The sequence below is a fragment of the Solanum dulcamara genome, chromosome 1 (assembly GCF_947179165.1).
Source record: "Solanum dulcamara chromosome 1, daSolDulc1.2, whole genome shotgun sequence".
NCBI classification, from domain to species: domain Eukaryota; kingdom Viridiplantae; phylum Streptophyta; class Magnoliopsida; order Solanales; family Solanaceae; genus Solanum; species Solanum dulcamara.
In genome coordinates this window covers 4,384,342-4,411,289 of record NC_077237.1, presented here as the reverse complement: position 1 = coordinate 4,411,289, position 26,948 = coordinate 4,384,342, and the positions used below count along the sequence as shown (strand labels likewise).

Genomic DNA, 26,948 nt, shown 5'->3' with positions numbered 1-26,948 from the left:
TTCCTCAAATCATGTAGAAATAATAGCCATCCATGAAGCAAGTCGAGAATGCGTTTGGTTAAGATCAATAACTCAACGCATTCAAGAAACATGTAGCCTTTCTTTGAAAAGAGACGTTCCAACAATATTGTATGAAGATAATGCTGCATGTATAGCTCAACTGAAGGGAGGATACATCAAACGAGACAGAACAAAACATATTTCACCAAAAAAAAATTTTAGTCATGATATTCAAAAGAAGGGTGAAATAGATGTCCAACAAGTTCGTTCAAGTGATAATTTAACATATATGTTTACCAAGGCATTGCCGACTTCAACCTTTGAGAAATGAGATACAAAATTAGAATATGTCGCCTCCAAAATATCAAATGAAATTTTCATCAGGGGGAGTAAAATACGGGTTGTACTCGTTTTTCCTTAACTAAGGTTTTGTCCAACTGAGTTTTTTCTGATAAGATTTTTAATGAGGCAGCACTCAAAGCGTATTATCAGAAATTGTGTACTCTTTTTTCTTCATTAGGCTTTTTTTCATTGAATTTTTTCTAGTAAAATTTTAACAAGGCACAATATTTATGGATGTTCACGATAACTATGTATATTATTTCTTGTAAAAATTTTAATGAGACACATTTCACATGGACATCCAAAAGAGAATATTATAGAGAAGTGGATGTCATTTTAGTGGAACCCGCTAGCAAATTGATAAAGTGGGGCCCACTAGGCAAGTTGTCCTTGCTCCCATTTCTTTGTTATAAATTGTCAAGTTTTGGCAACATAGAAATACATAAACACGGCTTTCTCAATTCTTCTACTTCTCTCTCTTTCTCTTATTCTCACCTTATTTTGCTAAGTTAATTTATTTTATAACAAAACGAGTGATCATCAACCAATTTTTTGTAGCTACGATAATTACAGAGCATGTCACGTTCCGAGAGTTAAAGTCAAGTACTAGCGAAAGTTCTACTCCACTTCACCAAGAAAATACTATTTTCTCATTCCAATAGATCATGTCACATGTACTCCAAAGAAAATTAGGAGATGACCCATTACTTGCAATTACAATCTAGTTGGCATTCCACGAGCTCCACGCCTATCACATCTATGAACCACTTTTTGTAAGACTTCGGAGTTCTCACCAAGTATGAAAGTCAGAATCTTTCAGAAAACAGATTCCTATTCAGAGAGTGCACAGACATGTGTTGTATAGCAAGCAAAAATAAGTGTTGCTACTATTTCCACATGCAGAAGCACATCTATGAACCAGCTTCAAGTTCAGCTCCAAACTTCTCCAATCTATCAGTTTCTTCATCTATATCTCGGACTAAAGCATGGTTAACAGATCCATCATCCTCACTAGCATGGATTTGCCTACCAGCAAACCTTTTCCAACAAAAGAATTAAGAGTCAAATCACATAAACAAAAACAAGAACAAAAATGAAAAAAAAAAAGATCAAACTCGCACAGGTGCTGATTGCTGTCTATACAGGAAAGCAACTTCACGAGATACACTACATGCATGTTTATATGTACTCCATCCGTTCTATTTTATATTGTGTTTGACTAGGCATGGATTTTAAGAAAGAAAGACTAACTTTTGCTACACACCAAAAATACAATTGGGACTTGTGGCCTTAAACATGCCATGATATTTTTGTGGACGTGAGAGCATAACATTAAAGGGTTTCCAAAAATAGAAAGGTCGTTCTTTCAGGAACAAACTAAAAAGGAAACAGTGTCATACATAATGGAACAGAGGAACTAATAAGTTTGGGTAAAAATCTTCAATGCAGTCTGCATGAGATAACAATAGTTTCAGATGCAGATGAAAATCAAGTAATCACTTACCAGCGTCCATTCATCGACTCAATGCACCTATGTGCATCCCTTCTATCTTTAAACTTGACCAAAATAACCCCTTGTGGATGATTCTCGCACACCTGAAAAAGCGAACCAATGAATTCTCAAACCACCAAAAGCCTAACTTTGATATCTTTCCCAATCCATCAGTTAGATATTTCATTTTTCTCTGTCATGGTGTTTTTAACTCCTTTCCCTAAATCGCAAACTTTTCAAGGATACTAACCAATACAATTTTTTACTAGTTTTTATAATATTAATCTTTGTGGACTTGTGGTAAACTAACCATATAATTCTCAAATTTAATGAGTATTTGAAAACTTGTTTGTCTAACTCTCGTATAATAACCTATTTGAACTTTCTACTCCTGCTCTTGGGAGTTGGGACAGGAGAGTACGAAAACAGGAACAACAACTCGGAATAAGATGCCCCAACTCCTTGAGCTCTGCCTCTACATGCCACAAACGCGGAATAAGCCCCACTCCCCCTCAGACTGGCCGTAAAAAAGAGGCAAATATACAGCCAGTGTTTGTACCCACTAGAAAAAGGAGTGTCAAAGCAGGAATAACCACTCAAAATAGTCCCCAGCATAAATGGCATAATATGACATTAGAAGAAATCCCAGACATAAGAAGAAAAAGAATGGACGCCCAACAAGCACACGATTTGTCAATTTGTACCTACTCACAGGAAACGACGTTGTGTAACTTTTTAAAACATATTTTCATTGACGAAGATTCCAATTTATCAAGCAGGCCTTGCAGTGTAACTCTTCCTTCGGATAGTTACTAGATGGAAGGAGCATCAAGGCCCAACATCAATCAACTGCACAAACATATAAGTGCAAGAAGACGTAAGCAACCAAATCAGGTAAATTTATGGAAAAGTAGTTTCCATGCCCGCATTTTGACTTGCTTCTATCAGCTGATCTTTACAGCCAATTGTTGTTCTAAGATTATAAAAGGTACTTATAATCTTGAAGACCTGGAATTCCTACTTTACTGGCAGGTGAAAAGAGTAAAATAACTTCACACAAAACCACATAACTTAGAAATTTAGCAAACCCAGAAGGCACAGATATCACCCTATATTGGTCGGCAAAATCACATCAGTAACTCATATCTACTAGGAACAAAGCATATATATCAGAATATAAATAAGCAATATTATAAATCCAAGTCATGGATAATGGATTTTATGAGAACTGGTAATACCTTTACTAAGTCCACTGGACCAAACTTTGAACATTCCTCTTGGACATCTTGTTGTAGCTCAGAACATAAATTCTCTTCCAACTATTGACAACATTAGAAGTGCATTAGCTCAAAGGCCACTCGAAAGCAATAACTAAAAGGCAATTCTCACATTTAACAATTCAACTAGTAGAAAAATTACAAAGAACTAAATGTTGGTGAAGGCAATAGCAAGATAGCTGACTGGACAAAAAGACCCGGAACTTCCTCCAGTTCATAATGATTAATATAGGCTACAATTGCTTATTACTATGTTACGTTGCCACCAGTTTACAAAAGTATGCTAGTTTGGTAATTGCAATTCATTCGTTAACACCTTGAGTACAATTTACTGTTCCGGTTTGGCTGAAATTGAAAGGTTACAAAAACGAGTATCCAGACATAGAAACATTACCCGCAATTCAGCTGGTGTGAACATGTAGCGAAGCAAAACAGTAGCTGGAACAGATATCTTTGAGTCATCGCGACCACCTGATACCGCCAATGATAAAGAGAATGAAGAGGGGACAAGGAGAAAAGCAAAATATATGCTGTAGGAGAAAAGGAAAATATTGCATTGAACAGATAAGATCTTAGCATAAACAGAGCTTCAAATCAAATATTTAGAAGAAATAATCAAGAATAAGTTAATAACTGAGAAGCAACAAAGAAGATTAGTAAATGTTATGTGTCCCACAGTGGTGGAGTAAATGTGTTGTCTCCTTAAATAGTCTTGGGCAATCCTCACCTCTTGATCTAGCTTTTGGGATTGAATTAGACCGTGGTCCATTTCTTCACATGTATCAGAGCCGGATCCATTTTCCTATTTTTGGTTTACCTAATGTTGGGCCAGTCATGAGCATGAGAAAAGGTGTTCAGTGTCCCATATTTCTGGAGGAAATGGGTTGTTGTATCCTTCTATGGTCTTCGGCAGTTCTCACCGCTTGAGCTAGCTACGTTGAGACAGGACCATGGTCCATTTATTCACATTAAAATTGCTTTTTGAATCCACAATGCTGTTTAACAGCTTCATCATGCCAACACTCTAATACCCCTCAAGCATCGACTTGTAATCTTCCATATTCGAAACACTTCTAGATACAAATAAAAAGCGAACTTGAAAGCTGAATGATCTGAAAACTCCAAAGCCAGTGTCTTCCTTTTTGGAAGAGTTAAAAAGGAACATACATCTGCCCTTTCTCAAGTCTCAACGCATTTCTTTTCTTTTTTTTAATAATGGTAACGGGTTCTACAAAAAAATTGACAAGTTGTGTGGTCAAGCCCAAAAGTTAGGTTTACCAGATGGTTCATGACATCTATCTAGATGAAATCTAAAGCATCAAAATATTTTCTGCCTCTGCTATACATTCTTGTTCACACCAAAAATAAAACATGACTAGACAATTCATTTTCAACTTCTGGGTGGAGCTTCCTTTATCTTCAAAGGATCTCTGATTTCTTTCTTTCCATATTGTCACCAGATGCAAGCTAGGAAAACCCTCCATTTCTCTTCCTGATTAGCTAACCCGAACTCCCTAACTAAACTAACTAAAATTGATCTTATAGTCTCTGGCATAGCCCATCTGATGCCCCTAGAGTTAAGGAAAATTTTCCACAGTTGGTCAGCCCATTTGCAGTCTGAAAGGAGATGGTGGATTATATCTGCCTATCTCCACAAAGATAGCATCTTGAGCATAGCTGAAAACCCCTCCTAGATAGATTTTCCTGTGTTAGAACTGCCTGCTTAGCCAGTAATTTCTTTAAACAAAGACTATTTTTAGTTATTCCCATAACCCCCATCCCCAACCCAACACTACTGTGTGATCTGATAGAAGATTATCTATACCTATCTTTTGATACACAAATACAGATGTAATGGCAGGTGAATTGATCCTTCTCTCTTTATGCTTTTGTTCTTTTACCTTTAAGCTTGAATTAGCTTAGAAACATAAGACCATGAATTCATGAGTATTCAGTCTTCTGAATGGAGCAAGGTCTGGCAGATAGAGCACCCTCGTAAGGATGAAGGAGAGAAGAAGGTATAGGAAGGTGCCTCAAGCAGATTGCCCTTTCTTTTCCTTTCTTGGGCTAGGTAACAGTTAATGGAATATCCAAGGCGTTTTCTGCTTTGTGGAGTCAACTTGCCCAATTAAAACACTAGTAGGTCAGTGAGTCTCTCATCTATGGAATGCACAGCACCTATACCCAATTCCTAAAGTCCAGTTCTTGCTCATGAAAGTGAAGATTTTGATTTCCACACGGCCAAAGGATCCAATAACTGGCAAGTAAAGCTATGAACTGGACTCAAGCTCTAGCCTGGTACCAGTAATTTGAGAAAATGATAGACATCTCATGCACTAACTCAAAGAAGGAAATGCAAGGGTGTTAGCTCTCTGGATTTTTAAGACAAAGGAAATAAAATAAGGTTTGCTTTATGGTGCAGAGTGAGTGTCTCTTCATGTAAGGACAGCCTTACAGAGTAGGAAAGGCAGTATTCTGGGAGGGAGTTTATAAGAATGCATGTGTGATAGAGCTCGGTGGCTGGAAATTTCAGGCTAAGGGTGGATAGATAGGAGAAAATGATGACCTAGAATGAGACCACAAGGGCACTGATTTGTAAGTCTATCATGCACTTTCCAGAGGCTAATTGAGCAACCAGTGGCAAGTTAAGATGCAAGAAAGAAATAGAACTGGATGCTACTGTACCATAACTGTTAAAAACATGTTGGTTATCCAAGAAAAGCCACAACACAATACAAATAAGATCGCTTACAACTGATTAAGGACTACAAACAAACAGGTTTATGATGGAACCTTTGAATAACATTATGTTTCAGCCAATTAAGAATTATCCATTGTGTCAGTTCAGCTGTTGCAAGTGAAATGCTGGTTTCAGTCACTAACTTAGTCCAAAAGTATCAAAACCAAAATTCATACATAGATAAGATTCATTTACGCAGATATAAAAGTACACCAACAGTAATGCAAACATATACATCTTAGACAATATTACTCAAGCTTCAGAATGTTGAAAAACAACAAAACAGCATTTCAGGAACTCTATTACCAAACCATTCTTAGAACCAAAAGTAACATGGAAAAGTGATATTGTGGCATAAAACCAGCTTATGAGTAAAAGATGCGTAAGACATACCCCAGCCAAGCATCTTCTGCTCAACTTTTTGGAGTTTCTTCTTCTTGTGCTTGTCTGATTTCTTGGGTATGAACCTCTCCCCTGCGAAGTCAATAAAGGTTTGTCCATAGGAAACATTTAGGCATTCAGGTGACTATAAATGCAAAGCTGAGCCATGTTTTATTTGGTAAACATAATAGCAAGACTAATCACCAAGTACAACTTGACAATGCACCAAAGAACATCGGTTTGTTTACCTTTTTGCTCAAACTTTGCTGGTGTAACTGTCATAGGAATTTTGTCACCTGGCCGTAAAGGTGCACCATCCAAAATTTTAATGGCTAGATCAACTGAAGGCTCCTAATGCACAAAGGTTCCCCAATAAAGATAAAACACATAAACAAAATTGCAACAAATAACTCCAAAATTTTATAAATAAATAAGAACTCCAAACGTCATTGTTGTACTTGAGAAGAGAATCATTACCTTAAGATATGTAACAAGTGCATCACCCTTCTTCCTTCCAGTTTCTTTGTCAAAATAAATCTTCACTCGAGGCCTTTGTGTTTCCGGATCCTGCAATTTTATAATAGCTCAGCATTAAAATTCTATACCGGTTTGTAAATGCCAAAACAAAACGTTTGAATGCCCTGTAAGTCATGTCAAAAGACCACAACTTGATAAGCTAAAATGTTTAAGCTCCTTAATAAGCTTATAGAAGAGAGTTGATCTCTCCTTTAAGTCATGTGGTGCAAGTGCAACTATCACCATAATGGTGCTTATAAGACAGATTTAGTTTCATTAAATACACATAATGCATCAGAACTAAAATCGGTCAACGGAGAAAAAGAGTAGTCAAGTGATCCAAGCAAAACCAACTAATCAAGGAAGATAAATATCTTAAAAAGGGACTCAGGATTATCAGTTTCTATTTTTATGATTGTGGTGGCCAGGTCAACTTGTGGGCACCTCTACTAATTCCACGGGTACCTGCTACAGGCCACTAGTACAGGTATGGGGTAACTCTATCCACCAAGGCTTGGACAGATGGGAAGAAACCACCTAGTAATTTTTGCCTCCGCTAGGAATTGAACGTGAGCTCTCATGGTTCTCAACCCACTTCATTGACCACTAGGCCACACCCTTGGGTGCAAAACAATCAGGGTTATCAGTTGTGAATGTATTAAGTTACTCTATGATGTCTTTAGGCCTTGATAGTGTGACTTAAGTTATTTAATAAGAAAAGTTGGATCACCAATCGTGAAACAATATTCATTTGCATATCCATAATGGTTTTTGGGCTAAAGAAAGTGAAGCCCAGAGTAGCAAAAAGAACAGAACCTGCAATGTATCTTTCACCAAAATACAGGTAATCCTAAGCAGAAATAAATTAAAATGACCTCGATAGACTAGATGTGACCATAACAATCTTCAGAATCAAATTTCCGTGAATATAAAGGTATAAAAAAAGTTTCGCACCTCCTTTATGATCCCGCACTTCGAAAAGACTTCAACCACCTACAATGATCTCCACATTAGTGTAGCATAATAAAGAAGTCAAAATATTGAATTTCTCACAGATGTATGGGAACAAACAACAAATTTGCTAACTACCTCGTCAACAGTGACATCTTCTGGCAACCCTGTAATATAGACATGAGTATTGACTTTTAATTCGAACCAGCTATCTGGAGGTTTATTTGCTTCCTGTGCAGGCAATAGAAAAAGAACGGTGTGAGAGGTATGCGTTAGGAAAAGGAAGAGAAGGCACATGGAATAATGCCTGCTCATTTCAGGGGGAAATGTAATCATGCACATCATAAAAAATGAAAAGCAACCGATTAGTTTACGATCTTTTTATATCTAATAATAAGAAGAAAAAAGATGAGACCTGAATCCAGACAACTAACGTACAAACGCCAAAAGAAACCTTTGACCTGGAGAAATATAAAAGTTAAGAGTGAGTAACCTTCTTTTCAGCGTCTTTTTCAGGCAGTTTTCTCTTGCCATTATGTGTTGCTGTTGCAGTTTCAGTTGAATCTGTAGCATTCTTATCAGCTTCAGTGTTATCCATGTTTTCATTTTCAGAAGCAACGTCAGCGGGCAATGTAGGGAAAAGTTCCTCCTCATCAGCGTAAGTCATATCTTCTAGACGATAGTCAGTTTTCTCGTTTGGATCTTCCTATAAAACTTCATTTGATCAAGACACTTGCCAAAACAAATAAATAAAGGAACAGAAGAAGTATAAGTCACAAGAAGTACTCTTTCTTCTTCTTCTTTTTTCATTTTTTGAAATTATTGATAAAGAACTATAAGAACAATGCAGCATCAAGCAATAATTATCAGATTACCAAAAAAGTGCTCCTGTTTTTTTGTGTGTTTTTTTATAACCGTGGACCGTGGTTTCCAGGCCAACTTTTGCACACCTCGACTTATTCCGCGGGATACCTGCCACCTCCCACCAGCAACAGGTACCATGTAAAGATGTCCACCAAAGCTAGGGGAGATGGGAAGAGATCACCTAGTGTTTTTTGTCTCTCCTGGGATTTGAACCTGAAACCTCATGGTTCTCAACCCACATCATTGACCACTAGGTCACACCTTGGGTGCTTTTTCTTTTCTATTTTAAATGACCCACATACTTGTTTTACATCACAGAGTTGAACTTCTGAGAGACGAGGGAACAAAGAAGACAGCTAGAAGTAATATATTACCTGAGGCACCCACACTTTAAGAGCTTTATCCCATTTGTACCTAGTTCCATCATCATCAGTAAACTCAACTTCACCATCTGGAGGCGTTGAAGGCCTTTGTTCCTCATCGACTGCTTGCTCGTTCTCTGCCTCTTTCACTTCCTTTTGAAACTTTTCATACTCATCCAATGGATCATTAGAAGTCAAAGAAACTGCAGAAAACAGGTAACAGACGTCTCAGCCAAATGCAATATAGCGTTAAGTTATTACATTTCTGCAGGTTCATTTCTTAAGCGAGCATCCCTCACCTGAATTTGTAACACCAGTGCTCTGCTCAGGTACATCAGTCAGCAATCCAGGAATCGAGCAAATTGGTTGCCATTCACTCCTTCCTTCGGACCATGCAAGTGTACTGTCCAGTAGGTATCCAGCAGAGTAATGCTCTGTCCATATCAAGAAAACAAGCTTAAGAATCTCCTAATACCATCTGAACATCATACAGCTGAATACAATTGTTCAAGATAGAGGCTAACAGTTATGGGTGCACTGAAACTTTAAAACATAAGGAACGAAGGCAACAAAAACGAGAGCCATAAGGCATTAAGAACTCAAATGAACACCTAAATAAATGAAGAAAACCATCAAAGACGCTACAATTTAAACAAAGAAATCACTAGTATCAGTTCATCTCGATAAGAAATCATTCAATAAGCAGATGGTAAAATGTTTTACATATACTCGTTGAAAAGTGGAAGTTTAGAAACTCACCACGCAATTCAGATATTGTATACGGTCCTAGTTGCTGTTGATCTTGCGCAAGCACATACCAACCCAATTCAATGCTCACTCCAGAAGTTGTATACAAACTACTGTTGTCTTCACCTACAACAGAAATACAAGAATCAAACTTCTTTTCTTCACCCTATGAAGCACCCAGCATGCATATTTGCAGAATCCAAATATAATGCATCCCCACCACCAAGAATGCCCCAGCCCCCGAAAGGAGAGGCAACATGAAAAGCAGTACATAATGAAAACTCATACTAGTTTCTAAATATTTAAAAGATCTGAAATTTTGAATTTGGAAGTCTTTCAAAAAGTAAACTTGTGATGCAGAATCAGAGAAAAACGAAGACATTCTGAAAAACTCAAAAACTGTGTTTGCAAACTCAATACTTGAAAAACTTCAAACAAACATCACATAAGATTGTACAACAACAATAACAACATACCTAGTGCAATCCCACAAATGGGTTCTGGAGAGGGTAGAATGTACGCAGACCTTACACCTACCTTGGGAGGTAGAAAGGTTGTTTCCGATATACCCTCAGCTCAAGGAAAATCAATTCAAAGAAGTCCAAAACCATCACATAAGATGGTAACACCTAAAAAGCTACTAGGGTTTTGGTCTAGTGGTAAGAGACCAGTTTGTGATGTGTAGGTTAAGCGCACGTCACGAGTTCACAATGTGCTGTAGACAAGATAAAACCTCTACTATTTAAGTGGAGAATGGTTCGGTCATCAAGAAAACAATTGGCAAACCTAAATGGAATGCCTGCCTATGCCTATACTTAATCCTATTGTCCGTGATGACATATTAATATTAAGCATAATCTTCACCAAATTTCCAACTGCGTTTTTTTCTTCCAATCCTTGTAGTTTTTCTTTCATAATCCTTCAAAAAAACATCTTTTTAAGCAATAATTTTCGATAACATAGATAAATTTGAGAAATCATCCTCCTAACTATCATTGAACAGAAAAACAGTATCTGCAATCACAATTTATAATAATCCAAGTATATCTGCTACCCCTCCAAAACAAATAAGAAAATCATTCGACCCATTTAAAAATCTAATATGATACTCAAAACCCATCTTCAAAAATACAGAAATAACATAAATGCATAGGTAGACATACTGGTTGAACACAGTATCTGGAATCATAATGTATAATCCAAGTATAACTGCTACCCCTCCAATATAAATGAGAAAATCATTCGACCCATTTAAAATTATAATATGATACTCGAAACCCATCTCCTAAAATACAGAAATAACACAAATACACAAGCATATCACTCAATAAACATAGGTACCCACATACTATGTTTGGAAAAAAAAAATCAAATTGCACGTATAGAGATTATAACTGACCTGTATAATACTGTTGTGGTAATTGTTCTTGTTGAGGAAGATAATCTTCTGAGGCATTCAATGATTCCATTGAATTTGCTTCTCTCCAGTTTTCTAGTAGTTTCTTTCTTCTCTGCCTGTTCTTCGTCTTTGCTGAAAATATAAAGAAATAGTTGAGGGGCAAATTCGGGTCGGATCTTTGAAATCGGTGCAAATAGTCCGGGTTTTATGGATATGGGTTTGGGGTTGGAATTTAAATTAGCATATATAATATTTTTAAAATGTGTTTGTGTAATAATATAAAAAAAATTAAAAAAATTAAAATTGATAAATGATCATATTTAAGAATTTGATCCAATCTAATGGCTTTTCTAATATTTTGTTCTAAAGCTCATTTTCTTGAACAAAAGCATAATAGAAATAGCATTAGATTGAGAGTTACAAAAATCATTCACTTTTATAGAAGCCATTAAATGCATGTATTATATGTAAATTTCATGTTAAATATTATTAAATTTGTATTATTGTACTATTTACATATTGTTATGAATATACTAACTTGACAATTAATAAAGAAAAGAGAGTAAAAGTAATTGAGAAGGAAGGAGAAACAGATCAAGAGAAAGAAATTTTTCGTATGTAAATATCTCACAATTCTTACATTGAGAAGGCTATTATATAGCCATAAACTGAATGGAACAATAAATGGGCAACTAGCCCACTGACAATTTGGCATCCATTACTTAACACTCCCCCTTGGATGTTCATGTATAAAGAAAAAATTTAGTAAAAAAATAAATATACATAGTTATCCTAAACATCCATAGATGTTGTGTCTCGTTAAAATCTTATTAAGAAAAACTCAGTGGGAAAAAGCCTAGTGAAGGAAAAAGAGTACACACATTTGGTAATACGCCTTGAGTGCTGCCTCATTAAAAATCTTATCAGGAAAACCCAGTGGGACAAAACCTTGGATAAGGAAAAAAGAGTGCAGCGCGTATTTTACTCCCCCTGATGAAAGCTTCAGTTGATATTTTGGAGACGACGCATTCCAACCTTATATCTTAATTTCTCAAAAGTTGATGTTGATAATGCTTTTGTGAATAAATCTGCAAGATTATCACTCAAACGAACTTGTTGTACATCAATATCACCATTCTTCTGTAGATCATGTGTGAAAAATAATTTTGGTGAAATATGTTTTGTTCTGTCTCCTTTTATGAAGCCATTTTTTAATTGAGCTATGCACGCGTCATTGTCTTCGAATATAACCGTGGGTACTTTAACATTATTTTCCAGGCCGCATCTTTCTTTGATGAACTGTATCATCGATCTCAACCACACACATTCTCTACTTGTTTCATGAATTGCTATTATTTCAGCATGATTTGAAGAAGTAGCAACAATGGACTGTTTTGTAGATCACCATGATATAACAGTTTCTCCGTGTGTAAATAGATAGCCTGTCTGAGATCGAGCTTTATGTGGGTCTGATAAATAACCTGCATCTGCATAACCAATAAGGTTTGCGCAACCTTTGTTAGTATAAAACAAACCCATATCAATAGTACCTTTCAGGTATCGCAAAATATGTTTGATACCGTTTCAATGCCTTCGCATTGGGGATGAACTATACCTTGCCAGCAAATTAACAGAGAATGTTATATCAGGCCTAGGCGTTAGCAAGGTACATAAGTGCACCAATAGCACTGAGATATGGTACTTCAGGACCAAGAATTTCTTCACCCTCTTCAGGAGGTCGAAATGGATCTTTTTCCACTTCAAGTGATCGAACAACCATTGGAGTACTTAATGGATGTGCTTTGTCCGTGTAAAATCTTTTTAAGATTTTCTCAGTGTAGGCAGATTGTTGACAAAAACCCCGTCTGCTAAATGTTCAATTTGCAGACCTAGACAAAGTTTTGTCTTTCCAAGGTCTTTCATCTCAAATTCTTTCTTTAGATACTCAATCGCCTTTTGGACCTCTTCAGGGGTTCCAATGAGATTTATGTCATCAACATAAACGGCGAGTATAACAAACTCTGATTCCGTTTTCTTAATAAAAACACATGGACAAATGACATCATTTATATAGCCTTCATTTATTAAGTACTCACTAAGGCAATTATACCACATACGCCCTGATTGTTTTAGACTATATAATGATCTTTGTAGTTTTATTGAGTACATCTCCCGAGACTTATTACATGCTTCAGGTAATTTTAATTCTTCTGGGATTTTCATATAAATTTTATTATCAAGTGAACCATAAAGGTAAGCTTTAACTACATCCATTAGATGTATTTCAAGATTTTTATGTATAGCTAAACTGATGAGATATCGAAATGTTATTCCATCCATAACCGGTGAATATGTTTCTTCATAATTGACTCCGGGTTTTTGAGAGAATCCTTGTATAACAAGGTGTGCTTTGTATCTTACAATTTCATTTCTCTCATTTTGTTTTCGCACAAAAACCCATTTATAGCCAACTGGTTTCACACCTTCGGAGGTTTGGACTACAGGTCCAAAAACCTCACGTTTAGCAAGTGAGTCTAATTCTGATTAGATTGTCTTTTTTCATTTTGGCCAATCACATATACGTCGATATTCTTCGACGGATTTAGGCTCAATACTTTTACTATCTTGCATGAGGTTAATTGCAACATTATATGCAAAAACATTATCAACCGTGATTTTAGATCGATCTAAATTTATCTCATCACCGGAAGAATTTATTGAAAGTTCTTCATTCACTTGAGTCTCGGGTTCACTGATTTCTTTAGGAATATCAGGATTACTCAAATCTTGACCTTCTTCATGAGGTTCTTTAGTAGTATCATCTTTATTGTTTCTCACGCTTCTCTTTCTAGGATTTTTATCCTTTGAACCCAATGGTCTACCACGCTTCTGGCGTGTTTGGGATTCAGAAGCTATGATACTTGTAGATGGTCCTTTGGGGACATCAATCCGGATAGGCACATTCACTGCAGGGATATGTGACTTAGTTATCCGTTTCAAATCAATAAATACATATGGCATTTGATTTGCTATTTTCTGTAAGTGGATGATCTTCTAGACCTCTTGCTCACATGTGCGGTTGCATGGATCAAAATGAGATAGTGATGAAATTTTTCACGCAATTTTTTTTTCTTTTTCGGGTTCGGGTTCCTTTTTATCTCCCCCTAATAGCGGAAAAATTGTTTCATCAAACCGACAATCTGCAAATCGAGCAGTGAATAAGTCTCCAGTCAACGGTTCAAGGTATTGAATTATGGAGGGTGAGTCAAACCCAACATAGATGCCCAACCTTCATTGAGGGCCCATCTTTGTACGTTGTGGTGGTGCTACAGGCATGTATACCGCACAATCAAAAATTCTTAGATGGGCTATATTTGGTTCGTGACCAAATACTAATTGTGATGGAGAATATTTATTATAATATGTCGATTGAGACGTACAAGTGCTACTGCATGTAAGATAGCATGACCCTAAACAGTAATTGGCAATTTTATTTTCATTAGTAGAGGTCTTGCTATCAATTGTAGGCGCTTTATAAATGACTCTGCAAGGCCATTTTGAGTATGAACATGAGCAACAAGATGTTCAATTTTTATCCCAATTGATAAGCAATAATCATTAAAAGCTTGGGATGTAAATTCTCCAGCATTATCAAGGCGAATGACCTTAATTGGATAATCTGGGAATTGCTCTCTCAATCTTATTATTTGTGCTAACAACTTTGCAAATGCCAAGTTGCGAGATGATAACAGACACACATGAAACCATCTAGATGATGCATCTATTAGGACCATAAAATATCTAAACAATCCACTAGGTGGATGAATAGGTCCACATATATCTCCATGTATACGTTCAAAAAAGCCAGAAGATTCGATGCCAACCTTCAGGGTCGCTGGCCTGGCAATTAATTTGCCTTGATAACAAGCAACACATGAAAATTCATCATTTGTAAGAATCTTCTGGTTTTTTAACGGATGTCCAGTTGAATTTTTAAGAATTTGTCTAATCATTATTGATCCAGGATGACCTATTCAATCATGCAATAGCACAAATGTATTTGGATCAATAAACTTCTGGTTTACGATCATATGTGCTTCAATTGTACTAATTTTTGCATAATATAGGCCAGAGGACAAAGTTGGTAATTTTTCCAAAATATATTTCTGGCCTGAGACACTCTTGGTTATACCAAGATATTCAATATTTATTTTATTTAGTGTCTCAACATGATATCCATTTTTGCGGATATCTTTAAAACTTAACAAGTTTCTTGGGGATTTAGAAGAGTATAGTGCATCTTCTATTACAATTATTGTCCCCTTAGGCAGAATTATAGTAGCTCTTCCGGAGCCTTCTATCATTTTTGAATTACCAAAAATTATAGTAACATTTGCTTTTCTTCTTAGCAAGTTGGAAAAATATTTCTCGTCTTTAAATATAGCATGGGTTGTTCCACTATCAATTACACAAATATCCTCTTGATTTATTATTGGTCCAAACAAGATTTGAGGCATTTTCATATTTTCTTCAATAAAAAATAAAATAAGTATTAACACATGGTACATTACACGTTTTTTTATTTACATGGACTAGGAAAATACAAACATAATATTTAATATAGATAAAAAAAATATTTACATATTATTAGTCCTATTGATATTCATATTTTCGTCTGAAAAATTAAAAAAGTCAGCTACATCCAAATGCATGGGCTTAATATTATCTTCAGAGATAAAATTTGTCTCTGGATTATTTTCTGTCCTTTTCAAAGATGCCTGATATAGCTGAACCAAGCGTTTTGGCGACCGACAAGTTCGCGATCAGTGCCCCACACCTCCACATCTATGACATATGTTTTCTGAATTTTTCTTGGGTAAAGCTTCTGACTTTTTACCCTGCCTTTTATATTGCTGATCATTTCTCGGTGCCAGCCGAGTATCATGATTAAAATTCTTTCTTTGACCACGACCATGACCATGACTGGGGTAATGACCTCTTTTTCGTTGGTTATAATTTACCTGATTCACTTCAGGGAGTGGCAAAGAACCAACGGGCCGACTATAATGATTTTTCATTAATAATTCATTATGTCTTTCAGCAATAAGAATATGAGATAATAATTCAGAATATTTTGTAAAATCTTTTTTGCGATATCGCTGCTGCAAGAGCATATTCGCGGGTGAAAATATGGAGTATGTTTTTTCCAATTTATCTTGCTCATTGATTTCGTCTCCGCATAAATTTAACTGAGCTATAATTCTAAATAAGGCAGAATTATATTCAGTTATATTTTTAAAGTCCATTAGTCTCAGATTTAACCAGTCATGACGTGCTTGTGGAAGCATGACCAACTTCAGGTGGTCATATCTTTCTTTTAAATTTTTCCACAATTTTAGGGGATCCTTTAATGTAAGATATTGTAATTTTAGCCCCTCGTCAAGATAGTGGCGGAGAAAAAATCATAGCTTTTGCACGGTCTTGACTAGATGCTGTGTTATCATCTTTGATGGTGTCTGCCAGACCCATCGATTCTAGATGAATTTTGGCATCAAGTGCCATGATGAGTAGCGTTTTCCAGAGATATCAAGAGCAGTAAATTCAAGTTTTGAAATATTTGCCATATTATAAAAATAAAATTAAATAAAACTCTTACCACTTTTGTTACCTTGAATAAATAACAGAGCTTTGTGTTGATGACGTGTTATGAATATACTAACTTGACAATTAATAAAGAAAAGAGAGTAAGAGTAATTGAGAAGGAAGGAGAAACAGATCAAGAGAAAGAAATTTTTCGTATGTAAATAGCTCACAATTCTTACATTGAGAAGGCTATTATATAGCCATAAAATGAATGGAATAATAAGTGGCAACTAGCCCACTGACAATTTGACATCCATTACTTAACACATATCAACTTTTCATACAAGTGTTATTAGCATTATGAAGACGCATTGTAGTACCTTGTATAGTAGATTAGAACATATAGTATAAGTTATCCATTTAAACAATTAGCACTTATAAAATTGCATTGTGATTTATTATCGGTTTGTTTTGAGATTAATATATATTACAAACGTATTATTTATTTGTAATTGATAATTATAAATTTGTTATGCCACCAAACTAATAAAGACTCACTAAGATTAGTGGAAACAATCTAATGTTTGCATTATGGTATGTTGTCTATATTATAGTCATTGAATGCGATCTTTCCTCAAATCATGTTAATGTGGATTCTTTGTGCGCTTGATTACTTTTTTTAATTGTATTTTTTCAAATATCATAAATATAAGGTTGTTTTGCATTGTAAAAACAATTTTATTCAACATGTAATTATTTTTTAAAAAAGTAAAATCGTAATCACTTTTAAGTTTTAAAATATTAAAAATTTGTATATATTTCAAATAAGAAAATATTTAATAAAATTGAGATGATTTTAAAATTATGAATACTATAAAAATAATTAAATTATTGTTTCGACAAGCATAAACATTGAAAGATTCATAAATGGTTCATTATATCTCAAAAGTAGAATGCCATTTATTACTTACACGATAATATGAAGTTAATTAAATGCTATTTTTAATATTATATATAAATTTGTTGAATTAATGTTATTCATAGTAGTGCAATCTTTATCATTTTTAAATTGATCCAATATTCATTTTGGAGAACCCCATGATACCTTGCATGCACTTCAATCTCTACCACATTTTCTTATGAAATTTCGTATTATAAACATTTGGTAACAACATAAGCTTATGATTATTTTTTTTATATGTTCATCACATGACAACTCATTCTTTCAATATCCTCAATAGTGTATGTATCCTTCAATCTAAATTTCCACAAAAATAATTAAGAGTTCAAAAGTTATTCAAAACTTCTATTTGAATGCATATTATAATATTCTTGAGTTGTTTGTTATATCTTCAAAGTAGACATCACTTTACTATTTGCATATAGTAGCTAGGGCTGTTCAAAACTGTCCGCTATCGATAACCCAATTGCAAAATTGACTTATTGGCTTATTGGTATTGGATTATCGAATTAGCGGATGGAGAATGAATTTAAATTTTATAATTAAGACTTATCGTTGCGGAGGACGGATTACTCAATTTTGTTATTGGGTAAACCGTTATCCCGTTAAGAATTTATTATATTTTGTTATAATTTATAAACCTAAAAATAAACCTTAATAGGTCAAGCCCATTTAGTTAAATAGGCCAAACCCAAGACATTAGAGTTTAGACAGCAAGTCAAGTCACTATATTACTATTACTATACCTTAATTTTATTTACCTAAACCTAAATAAGAGTATAAGGTCGCCTCTGTCTCATCTCTCATTCTCTCATCTACTCTCTACGACGAAATTTCTCCGTGGAGACAAGCAAGACCACGCCGCCGCCTCCACCTCTTTTTGTTCCGTCATCTTCTACTCGCAACATTTCGTTAAGCAAAACTCAGGTGAGCCAACATTGATAGCAGCAACCAGCTTTGATTATTTATGTTAATATTATGTCAGTTATACATTTGGAATATTCTCTGTGAAGTTTTCTACTGATGGGCGAGAACTTATTGCTGGCAGCAACGACAATTCAATATATGTGTATGATTTTGAAGCAAAAAGGTTAAGTCTCCAAATTTCAGTTCATACGGTATTGTAATATTATTCTAGTGATAGCAGATATGGCTAACAATCCATTTTGGTATCATCTTCATACAATGTTATTTTTTCATGTTTATCTTCTCATGAAATCTAAAAAGAATTTGTGTGTTCCCCTGAATTAGGTACCTTGAAATAATGTTACTGTCATTAGGTGATTTAAATATTATGTGTGCTATATCTAATTAGATAGAAAGGGGGGTGTGGAGGTCACGTATTAGGATAACATGTTAGTAGGTAGTGTAGGGTTGTCTTGCTGGGTATGTTGTTGTTGTGCTTCCACAAGAAAAGAAAGATAAGCAGAAAGTTGTGGACACTGGACGCTGCATTGCTCAAGGCCATCGAAGGAATTCCTGAATTGAAGGCGTATTTATCTGCAAGGTTTTCATTGAAGTCAGGCATGAAACCATATGAGCTTGTCTTTTAAAGGAAGAACATGAGCTTGTCTGTTGAAACTGATTTTTTGGTAGTACTATTTTTCTATTTTCATTTCTGTTTTTCTGTTTGCATTTCTGTTTTCTACGGTTTAAAGGAAGAACATGAGCTTGTCTGTTTTCATTTCTGTATTGAAGCTACATGTTACCAAGATGAGTGTTAAGTTGTGTTTACTCTTCTAATCTTCTTGACCGCCATGGTGGCTAACTGGTTGTAGCTATATATGTATATACTGTGAAGTTTAAGTGGCGGGTTGTTGACTTGTTGTTAATCTGTTCACATATTACTTACCTGAAGTAAATGGCAGAAATTTTATATGTTACCACCGACACACCGTCCGATAATTGCTAATTCGATACCGAACCAACTGATATCTTATAGGTTGGCTAGCGGATTAGTACTTTTAAAAACCGATAATCGTTAAGTCAAACCGTTAAGCATAATAATCCGTCTGATTCGCTCGATAAGCAGCCTTAATAGTAGCGATGAAAATCTCCTAAAAGACATATTTCATTCATTTTGAATTTCTACAAAAATAATTTAGAGATTTGAGAGTTCTTCAAAATTTCTATTCGAGTGCACATTGAAAGATTCATAAATGATTCATTATATCTCAAAAGTAGAATGCCATTTATTACTTACACAATAATATGAAGTTAATTAAATGTTATTTTTAATATTATATATAAATTTGTTGAATTAATGTTATTCATAGTGGTTCAATCTTTATCATTTTTAAATGAAAAAATACATAGAAATTCCTTTAAACTATGATCTTTTTTTGAAAAAGACATTCTAACTTTGTGGGAGTCCTAATACATCATTAAACTAGTTTAAAGTGAAATTATTCAACCCTTTTTTGATATCTAACATGACAATGTATCTCACTCTCTCCTGAAGAGCGTGAAAATAAAAAAATAAGAATAAACTTTATTTGGCAATATTTTTTTGTTAAATATATTTATAACCTTTTATTTTACTGTTTAAATCTTTTTTTTTCTTCTCCTCCTTTCTAAGCTTCATCATTGAAGGAGGATTGCCATGGCTTCAAGGATTTTCTTTTCTTTCTCTTTTTCTTTTTGTTTTCCATTCAGATTGTATTTCGACGACGAAGAGATTCAATTATAACTGATTTTCTCTGCTATAGAGATAGAGATGGATTTTGTTGTTTCATCCTTTGATTTCTTCTCTTCCTTTTTGACCGGCGAGGGTGAGAATCGCTGGAAAATTGATGGCGACGTCGAAGAAGGAATCGTCGGCGTTGTTTCAGGTGAAACCTGAACAATTATGAGAGTTTCCGTCTTTGCAGATACAACGCATGTTGATTTAGAGCAAAAATCAAAGACAAAGTACACAAATAAAGAATTTTAGTAGAGATTTGAATTTTAAAAAATTTAATTTGGTAGCAATTTTGATTTTTCAATTTTAATTTTGATTTGGTAATAAGTACAGTGGAAATGGTGCTATAGCAATGGTGATGATGGTGGCCACGCCACAGAATTGTCAGTGAAGAGGAGCAAAGGTTTGGTGTTAAGACATTAAGCAGAATTGAAGAAGAAAAGAAAAATAAAGAATTAAAGCTAAGCAAATAATAAAAAACATACATAAAAATAAAGATTATAAAATTAAATAAATTTGACACGTAGCAAGTAATAATTGACATGTGATTGCACCTTCTTTCTTATAAATGAGATTGACTGAAAAATGAGATATTTATATCACTTTTAAATTGTTCAAAGGGGTACTAAGACCATTATAAAGTTTGAGTGTCTTTTTCAAAAAAGGGTCTTAGTTTTTTTTTTTAAATGTATTTTCTCTTTTTAAATTGATCCAATATTCATTTTGGGGAACCCCATGATACCCTGCATGCGCTATAATCTCTACCACATTTTCTGTCCTTCGAGTGAGCACGATGTGGTGAACAATTTGTGCGCACTAAGTAAATCCCTCCATTATGTAAGAGACTACAAACTACATATAAAATGTAAACCGACAAGTTCTATGCGATAAATTCGACTCAAAAGACATTTTATAATACGATTAATTTAATTGACAACGTGTAAAATTTATTATAGAGAATTTTTCTTACACAATTCGAATGAAGAAATTTTAATTTTAAAATGGAACAATTTATCAATTCCACCACAATTCTTGATGATTATTTGGTTGATAATAGGCAAAACAAATACTTAAACGACCCGTATTTCCAACCCGACCCTCCAATGTAATACCCTAAACCCTGGCTTTAATGACTTCTTCATCACCTCCCTCTTCACACCATTTTTTGTATGATTAAAGATGAGCTGCAGAACGACGACGTTTTGGACTCGAATACTCCGCAATCAACTGCGGTTCGTCACTAGTAGACCACCATCTTCCGCCGCCGGCGCAGCAAAGGAACCATTTTTCCGGCACCCATTTCCGCCGCATTCCGTACTAACCCCTCGTTTCTTCTCTACGGCGTCCGACAACCGGACACGGTCAGGGGAGAGGGTAATTCAAGAGTTGTTGTTTCAGGTGGAAATGGAAAAGCAAAAGGAAAAGGAAGATAGAAAGAAGAAAGGATTAGATACAGCTGATATTGATGCTGAGGAGAATGAGGATTCCATGGGTGTAGGTCCAATAATTGAGAAGCTTGAGAAGAAGAAGCTCAAGGAGGAAAAAATTAGCTATTTTGATGAGCCTACGGATTCGGATTCGGAAGATGATGATGAAAGATGGACTCCTGATGCTATTAATAAAAGATGGGAAGTTTTTGATAAGAAGTTTAAACGACATGAAGAGCTTCTCAAGAACTTCACTGATGCAGGTACAATGATTTCATTTTCATCAAATCCCTTTTTGAGATATTAATGGTTAAAGTAGAATGCAAAGATTTTGATTTTTTCCACAGGGATCATTTGGTAGCTAGTAAAGAGACAACTTATCCCTGTATTAATCTCTGCATATGTTATACAACGTTTGGTAGCTAGTTAGAAAGCAAGTTATTCATGTATAAAAGTAATACGAGGTTTGGTTTGCAATTTAGATACATTTATAACCAATACATGTGTAAGTTATGAGGGAATTTGTGTATCTTATGCAGGGTAAAAAAAATGGAATAACTAATATCTTCATTACTAATACGTACATAATTCCAAACAGCCCCTAAATGCTTATTGGCTTATTTATGTCCCAAGAACATGACATAGGATAGAAGGCACGGAATAATGTTAGTTTATTAACACAGAGAAAACTGGATAAATGGTGGGATTGGAAAGTTAGTCTCAGTTTTTTGTTGTTTATAGATGGAGGTGAGCACTATGGCTATAATGTCTGTTACTTTTAGTTAATGTAAATGTTGTTATGGAGAAGTATTGGTTGGGGTTTATTAGATAGGTTGGAATGTGTATGGAAAAAGAATAACATACTGTTAGAATTATGTTTGTCTGTGAGTATGTACGTGAAGTTCAACTATGTGAACTGACTTGCAAAACCAATTGAAAACATTTTGTTGTCGAATTGGAATTGACAAATTATGGAAGTTTTGACCAGAGACACTCGATGATGCATTCAAATGGATGAATAGAATTGACAAGTTTGAGCAAAAGCATTTCCGGCTGAGACCAGAGTATCGGGTGATTGGTGAACTAATGAACCGCCTTAAAGTGTCTGAGGGCAAGGAAAAATTTCTTCTGCAGCAGAAGTTGAATAGGGCCATGCGAATGGTGCAGTGGAGGGAAGCTTATGATCCCAATGACCCAGAGAATTACGGAATCATTCAACATGAGCAGGTGGGACCCTCTGTAGATCTTTTAGAACATGCTGGGTTTGAAAAGGAAAAGGGGATGATTCAAGGAGGAGATGACGATGACGACATAGAGTTTGATGACATGAAAGAGAAGGATGATATATTGTTAGAGAAGCTCAATGCCATTGACAGGAAACTTGAAGAAAAACTGGCTGAATTGGACCACACCTTTGGGAAAAAGGGTAAGCTTTTAGAAGAGGAAATCAGAGATCTTGCTGAAGAGAGGAACTCGTTGACAGAGAAGAAAAGAAGACCTCTGTACAGAAAAGTAAGCACCAACTCTTACCCTGGTTACTTAGACCTAGATAAGTCTCTCACAGATTTTCTTGTTTCTAAATTCGGAGTATTAAGCATTCCTTTTCATTGCATTCATTGTTTTGTCATCATCTTGGAAGTGTCCTACTTTACTAAAAACTGCTGTCAGATTCGCCCGCCGGTGCTACAAACATGCTGAATTAGATTAAATTTTGATTTGTCTTGTTTCATTGTGTCGGAGTTTTTGTCTTGCAGTATGAAACTTTCCACTCCATTCATTTTCTGGAAATTTCATCCCTTCTTGAGCCTCAGGTTGTGTTTCTAAGAAGTACTGGGCTGATGGATTTCTCGAAAATAAAATATGTTTTCTTGCTTGTGTTTCTTTGAATAGAAAAAAGACAATTCGAAGTGAGATGAAAGCATTGGTTTTACTTTCTTGCAAATGGGACTTAACTTTTGGGAAGTTGTTTTAGTTGGAAAGTTCTAACATTTATCCTGCAATTTTTCTGTTAATAAAATGAGAAGTTACAAGAAGTGTTGTTGGTACCAAATACTTTGAGGCCAGACTCATACACCATATTCACATGTCTGATAATCACTTTTCTTAAAAGACTAAGCTTCTTGGTTTTAATTTCCCTGGATGGCTTCCTTGAAATGGTTGTGGTGTTTCTTTCTCAGGAAATTTGGCAGTAGTTTTAATTCTTTTTGGTTGTTTTCTGGATTCTGTTAAGAGGAACTGAGTAATATTAAAAATCAATGTTATTTTGATAGAATTTGTTTGAGGTCTGGCAGGTAATGAAATTTTCCTAAGCTGTTTTGCAAGAAAGAGAATCTTATTAGTTAAAGGTTAGACCCCAATCTGCTGGCAGGAAAGTAAAACTGTAGAAGCATGCTATATCTTGCTCTTGCCCATGCAGTGGTCAAAAACTCGTAACCTCTGGTAGATCCGTCTATAGCCGAAAAGGTTCCCCTGTTTTTGTTCGGGGGAAGATGGTGCTTGTCTTCCCTCTTCCCTTGTTAGTACTTGGTAGGAAACCTTTTCGTTGAGATGCTGCTAAGTAGCATATCTTGACATTCTTCTTTCTGATAAACCAAATAGCAATCTGAAATGTCCCTAACAGAAATGAAAAAAATAAATAGAATAAGGATGATATAGTGGAGTTTACACGAAATGAACTAATCAACTATCATTCTGGGCTAGTGATCCCAAAACGTTTTATTATGAGAAAGGAAAACTGGGTGATTCCAACTTGCTTCATCTAGTTTGCTTGCCTTTGGAGTTCTCTGACCAAACAAAAGGAGGACAGTATACATTTAGTTGTCTGATATGAGGGACCATCCTTAAACCTCCAGCAAATTGCAAGTTTCAATAAGTGCGTGCTATTGAAGTAGCTCTTCTGAGAGTTTGGGTCATGGTTAGGTCCAACTTGTGAGAACTTGTAAAATTTGCTAATATTTTCGGTATTCCTAAGACCCGCACGTGAAGTGGGAACCCTATTTCCTCATTTGCATACACCATTTGTTTCCATGTTGAGGATTCTTATGACTGACTCAACTCAAGAATATTTACATAAACAAAATATCACCCTATGAGGACATGTTTATGATTATTTAGATTTAAGGGTATATATTCTAAGTTATTTCGTAGAATATATGTTTCACTGAATTGTGTGTCATCATTCTTTCATTTTTACTTATTATTTTTTCATGATGGCAGGGGTTTGATGTGAAACTCATTAATGTCAATAGGACATGTAAGGTTACTAAGGTAATGCAGCCATTGAATGGATTTTTCATTCTTCTTCAATGGAGCTTGAATGAGCTATTTCACAAATTTTGGCTGAAATGTGATGCAGGGGGGACAAGTTGTCAAGTATACTGCTTTGTTGGCTTGTGGGAACTATCACGGAGTTGTTGGTTTTGCAAAAGCAAAAGGTCCAGCTATTCCCATTGCCCTGCAAAAGGTACATGAGTCTGTTTATAACCATGGCATTTAACGCATGTGCTTCATTTTTGTCAATGTCTTGGCTGAATGATTCTGTGCGAAAAGAAGTCTTTTTTGCCTTGTCTCCCTCCAAAGGAGACTTTTTCGTCTTTCAGTAAGTCTTCTGAAACAGGACTTCTATTTATAAAATAAATAAATTTTGCAGGCATATGAGAAATGTTTCCAGAACCTACATTATGTTGAACGACATGAGGAACATACAATCTCACATGCAGTTCAAACAAACTACAAAAAGACCAAGGTACCAACTATTCTGATAACGAATTTTAGTTGTGTTTTTTTGATAATTTTTCCTTTGCTCATACACAGAGAAAATCCATTGTAACTTTCTGCTTACGCCTACTTAAAAAAAAGAAGAATCTTGGTTTTCTGTATCTAGAGGTAAAGTTTCCATATTTTTCATTTCTTTGACTCTTTGGTCTTGAACCTTTGTTTACTTGCACCTCTATTTAGGTATATCTGTGGCCTGCTCCTACTCAAACAGGGATGAAAGCAGGTAGAACTGTCCAAACAATTTTGCATTTAGCGGGTTTCAGGAATGTGAAATCGAAGGTACTGTATTGTAATTCTGATCAAGCAGGTCAAGTAATTTTAAAATAGGTATTTTATTCAGTGTCATCATTGTAACATCATACTTTGGTAGGTTGTTGGCTCAAGGAACCCACATAACACAGTTAAGGCTCTTTTCAAAGCTCTAAATGCGGTAAGTTCATGTTTTGCTTGTGTATTGGTGCTACTCTCCACCCTTCTCCCTTTCTTTATTCCCTGAAATTTGACTTCTTCCTGATTATTTTTTGGATTAGATTGAGACACCCAAGGATGTTGAAGAAAAGTTTGGGCGAACTGTTGTCGAGTCATACTTATTGTAATAGGCATTCTCAACGTTTCTGTGGTGTTTCTTCGCACCTTTTTCTTCATAGCAGGTAAGAACTCGAAGTAGGGTTAGTCTCCTGTGGTTATCATATTTTCCCATTTGTTCTTTGTCCTCTTTGTACTACCATACACACATTGAGTTTCTTCTGAGATTCATTGTTGTAATAGTTGGAAAATAGTTATGTATATACATTTGTTCGATGACCAAGTGTATCTAATCTTAATGTATTTTCTAATCTGGCATTTTAAGGTTGAAATTTCGGGCTAATTAGCTGTATCTCTTGTTTTGGCAGAGCATAAACCAAGGAGAGGTCCAAGGCATGAGGGCATTAATGGATTGGCTGTCTTTTTTATATCCTAGTTAACTTATTTCTTTCACCTTTCCTTTTGATGATTTTATTCTTGGTTTGGTTTGTTGTTGGTGTAGTGTTACAAAATATATGATGATTTCTAGTAGAGCATGGTATTTTTTTTCTTTTCAATTTCAGTTTTGATTAGTTCACAAGATTGAATAGCCAATTCTCCTCCGAACCTTTGATTTGATTGTTCTCCAAGAATGTTGAGCCTTGAAGATACTATGTATATGTGGCCCGTTTACTAATTGAGTCGTTCATTAAAGTTTAAGACGAAATAAGACCATTTTCCAATTATTTCTTGTATGTTGATTGCTATATGAGCTGAGTTTACTTTGTGCGCCCTCAAGTATTAACAGCTGCTAGTTATAAATTTTGGCTGGGGACTCTTTGAGACTGTGTTGTTGTTTGTGTTGGTCCTTTGAGAACATAATGGCCTCTAGACTTCTTAGATTTAAGGTGACGTATATCTTAATAATACTATTGTTACGTAACA

General features: G+C 35.2%; 2 protein-coding genes across 3 annotated transcripts; one reads left to right on the top strand and one right to left on the bottom strand.

Annotated features, from left to right (window-relative positions):
- Positions 1 to 946: 946 nt before the first annotated feature.
- LOC129898876 (splicing factor U2AF-associated protein 2) lies at positions 947 to 11,252 on the bottom strand. The gene is made up of 14 exons (XM_055973589.1): positions 11,072 to 11,252; positions 9,685 to 9,798; positions 9,225 to 9,359; positions 8,938 to 9,128; positions 8,193 to 8,405; positions 7,838 to 7,930; positions 7,703 to 7,741; positions 6,710 to 6,799; positions 6,481 to 6,583; positions 6,245 to 6,325; positions 3,506 to 3,582; positions 3,073 to 3,153; positions 1,847 to 1,938; positions 947 to 1,380 (listed from the first exon to the last, which is right to left on the bottom strand). The coding sequence occupies exons 1-14, from the start codon at positions 11,139 to 11,141 to the stop codon at positions 1,254 to 1,256; spliced, it is 1,506 nt and encodes a 501-aa protein (XP_055829564.1). The 5' UTR covers positions 11,142 to 11,252; the 3' UTR covers positions 947 to 1,253.
- A 10,162-nt stretch (positions 11,253 to 21,414) lies between these two features.
- LOC129898849 (uncharacterized) lies at positions 21,415 to 26,723 on the top strand. 2 transcript variants are annotated; one of them, XM_055973555.1, is made up of 9 exons: positions 21,419 to 21,985; positions 22,711 to 23,234; positions 24,939 to 24,989; positions 25,078 to 25,185; positions 25,372 to 25,467; positions 25,680 to 25,778; positions 25,870 to 25,929; positions 26,030 to 26,149; positions 26,393 to 26,723. In XM_055973555.1, exons 1-8 carry the CDS (start codon positions 21,475 to 21,477, stop codon positions 26,093 to 26,095), a joined length of 1,515 nt encoding a protein of 504 aa, XP_055829530.1. In that variant the 5' UTR covers positions 21,419 to 21,474; the 3' UTR covers positions 26,096 to 26,149; positions 26,393 to 26,723. The 2 variants fall into 2 exon arrangements, with proteins under 2 accessions (XP_055829539.1, XP_055829530.1); XM_055973564.1 differs by lacking the exons at positions 25,680 to 25,778; positions 25,870 to 25,929; positions 26,030 to 26,149; positions 26,393 to 26,723 and adding an exon at positions 25,536 to 25,671 and having other exon boundaries at positions 21,415 to 21,985.
- Positions 26,724 to 26,948: the final 225 nt, after the last annotated feature.

Bases quoted from the DNA above. Each gene is read 5' to 3' on its own strand.
- LOC129898876 (XM_055973589.1), bottom strand. From the start codon at position 11,141: ATGGAATCATTGAATGCCTCAGAAGATTATCTTCCTCAACAAGAACAA. The intron at 6,800-7,702 runs GTGCGAAACTTT...ATAAAATTGCAG, and splicing joins AGTGCGGGATCATAAAGGAG to GATCCGGAAACACAAAGGCC. The intron at 1,381-1,846 runs GTAAGTGATTAC...TTGTTGGAAAAG, and splicing joins GAGTCGATGAATGGACGCTG to GTTTGCTGGTAGGCAAATCC.
- LOC129898849 (XM_055973555.1), top strand. From the start codon at position 21,475: ATGAGCTGCAGAACGACGACGTTTTGGACTCGAATACTCCGCAATCAA. The intron at 21,986-22,710 runs GTACAATGATTT...AGTTTTGACCAG, and splicing joins CAAGAACTTCACTGATGCAG to AGACACTCGATGATGCATTC. The intron at 25,930-26,029 runs GTAAGTTCATGT...TTTTTGGATTAG, and splicing joins TTTTCAAAGCTCTAAATGCG to ATTGAGACACCCAAGGATGT.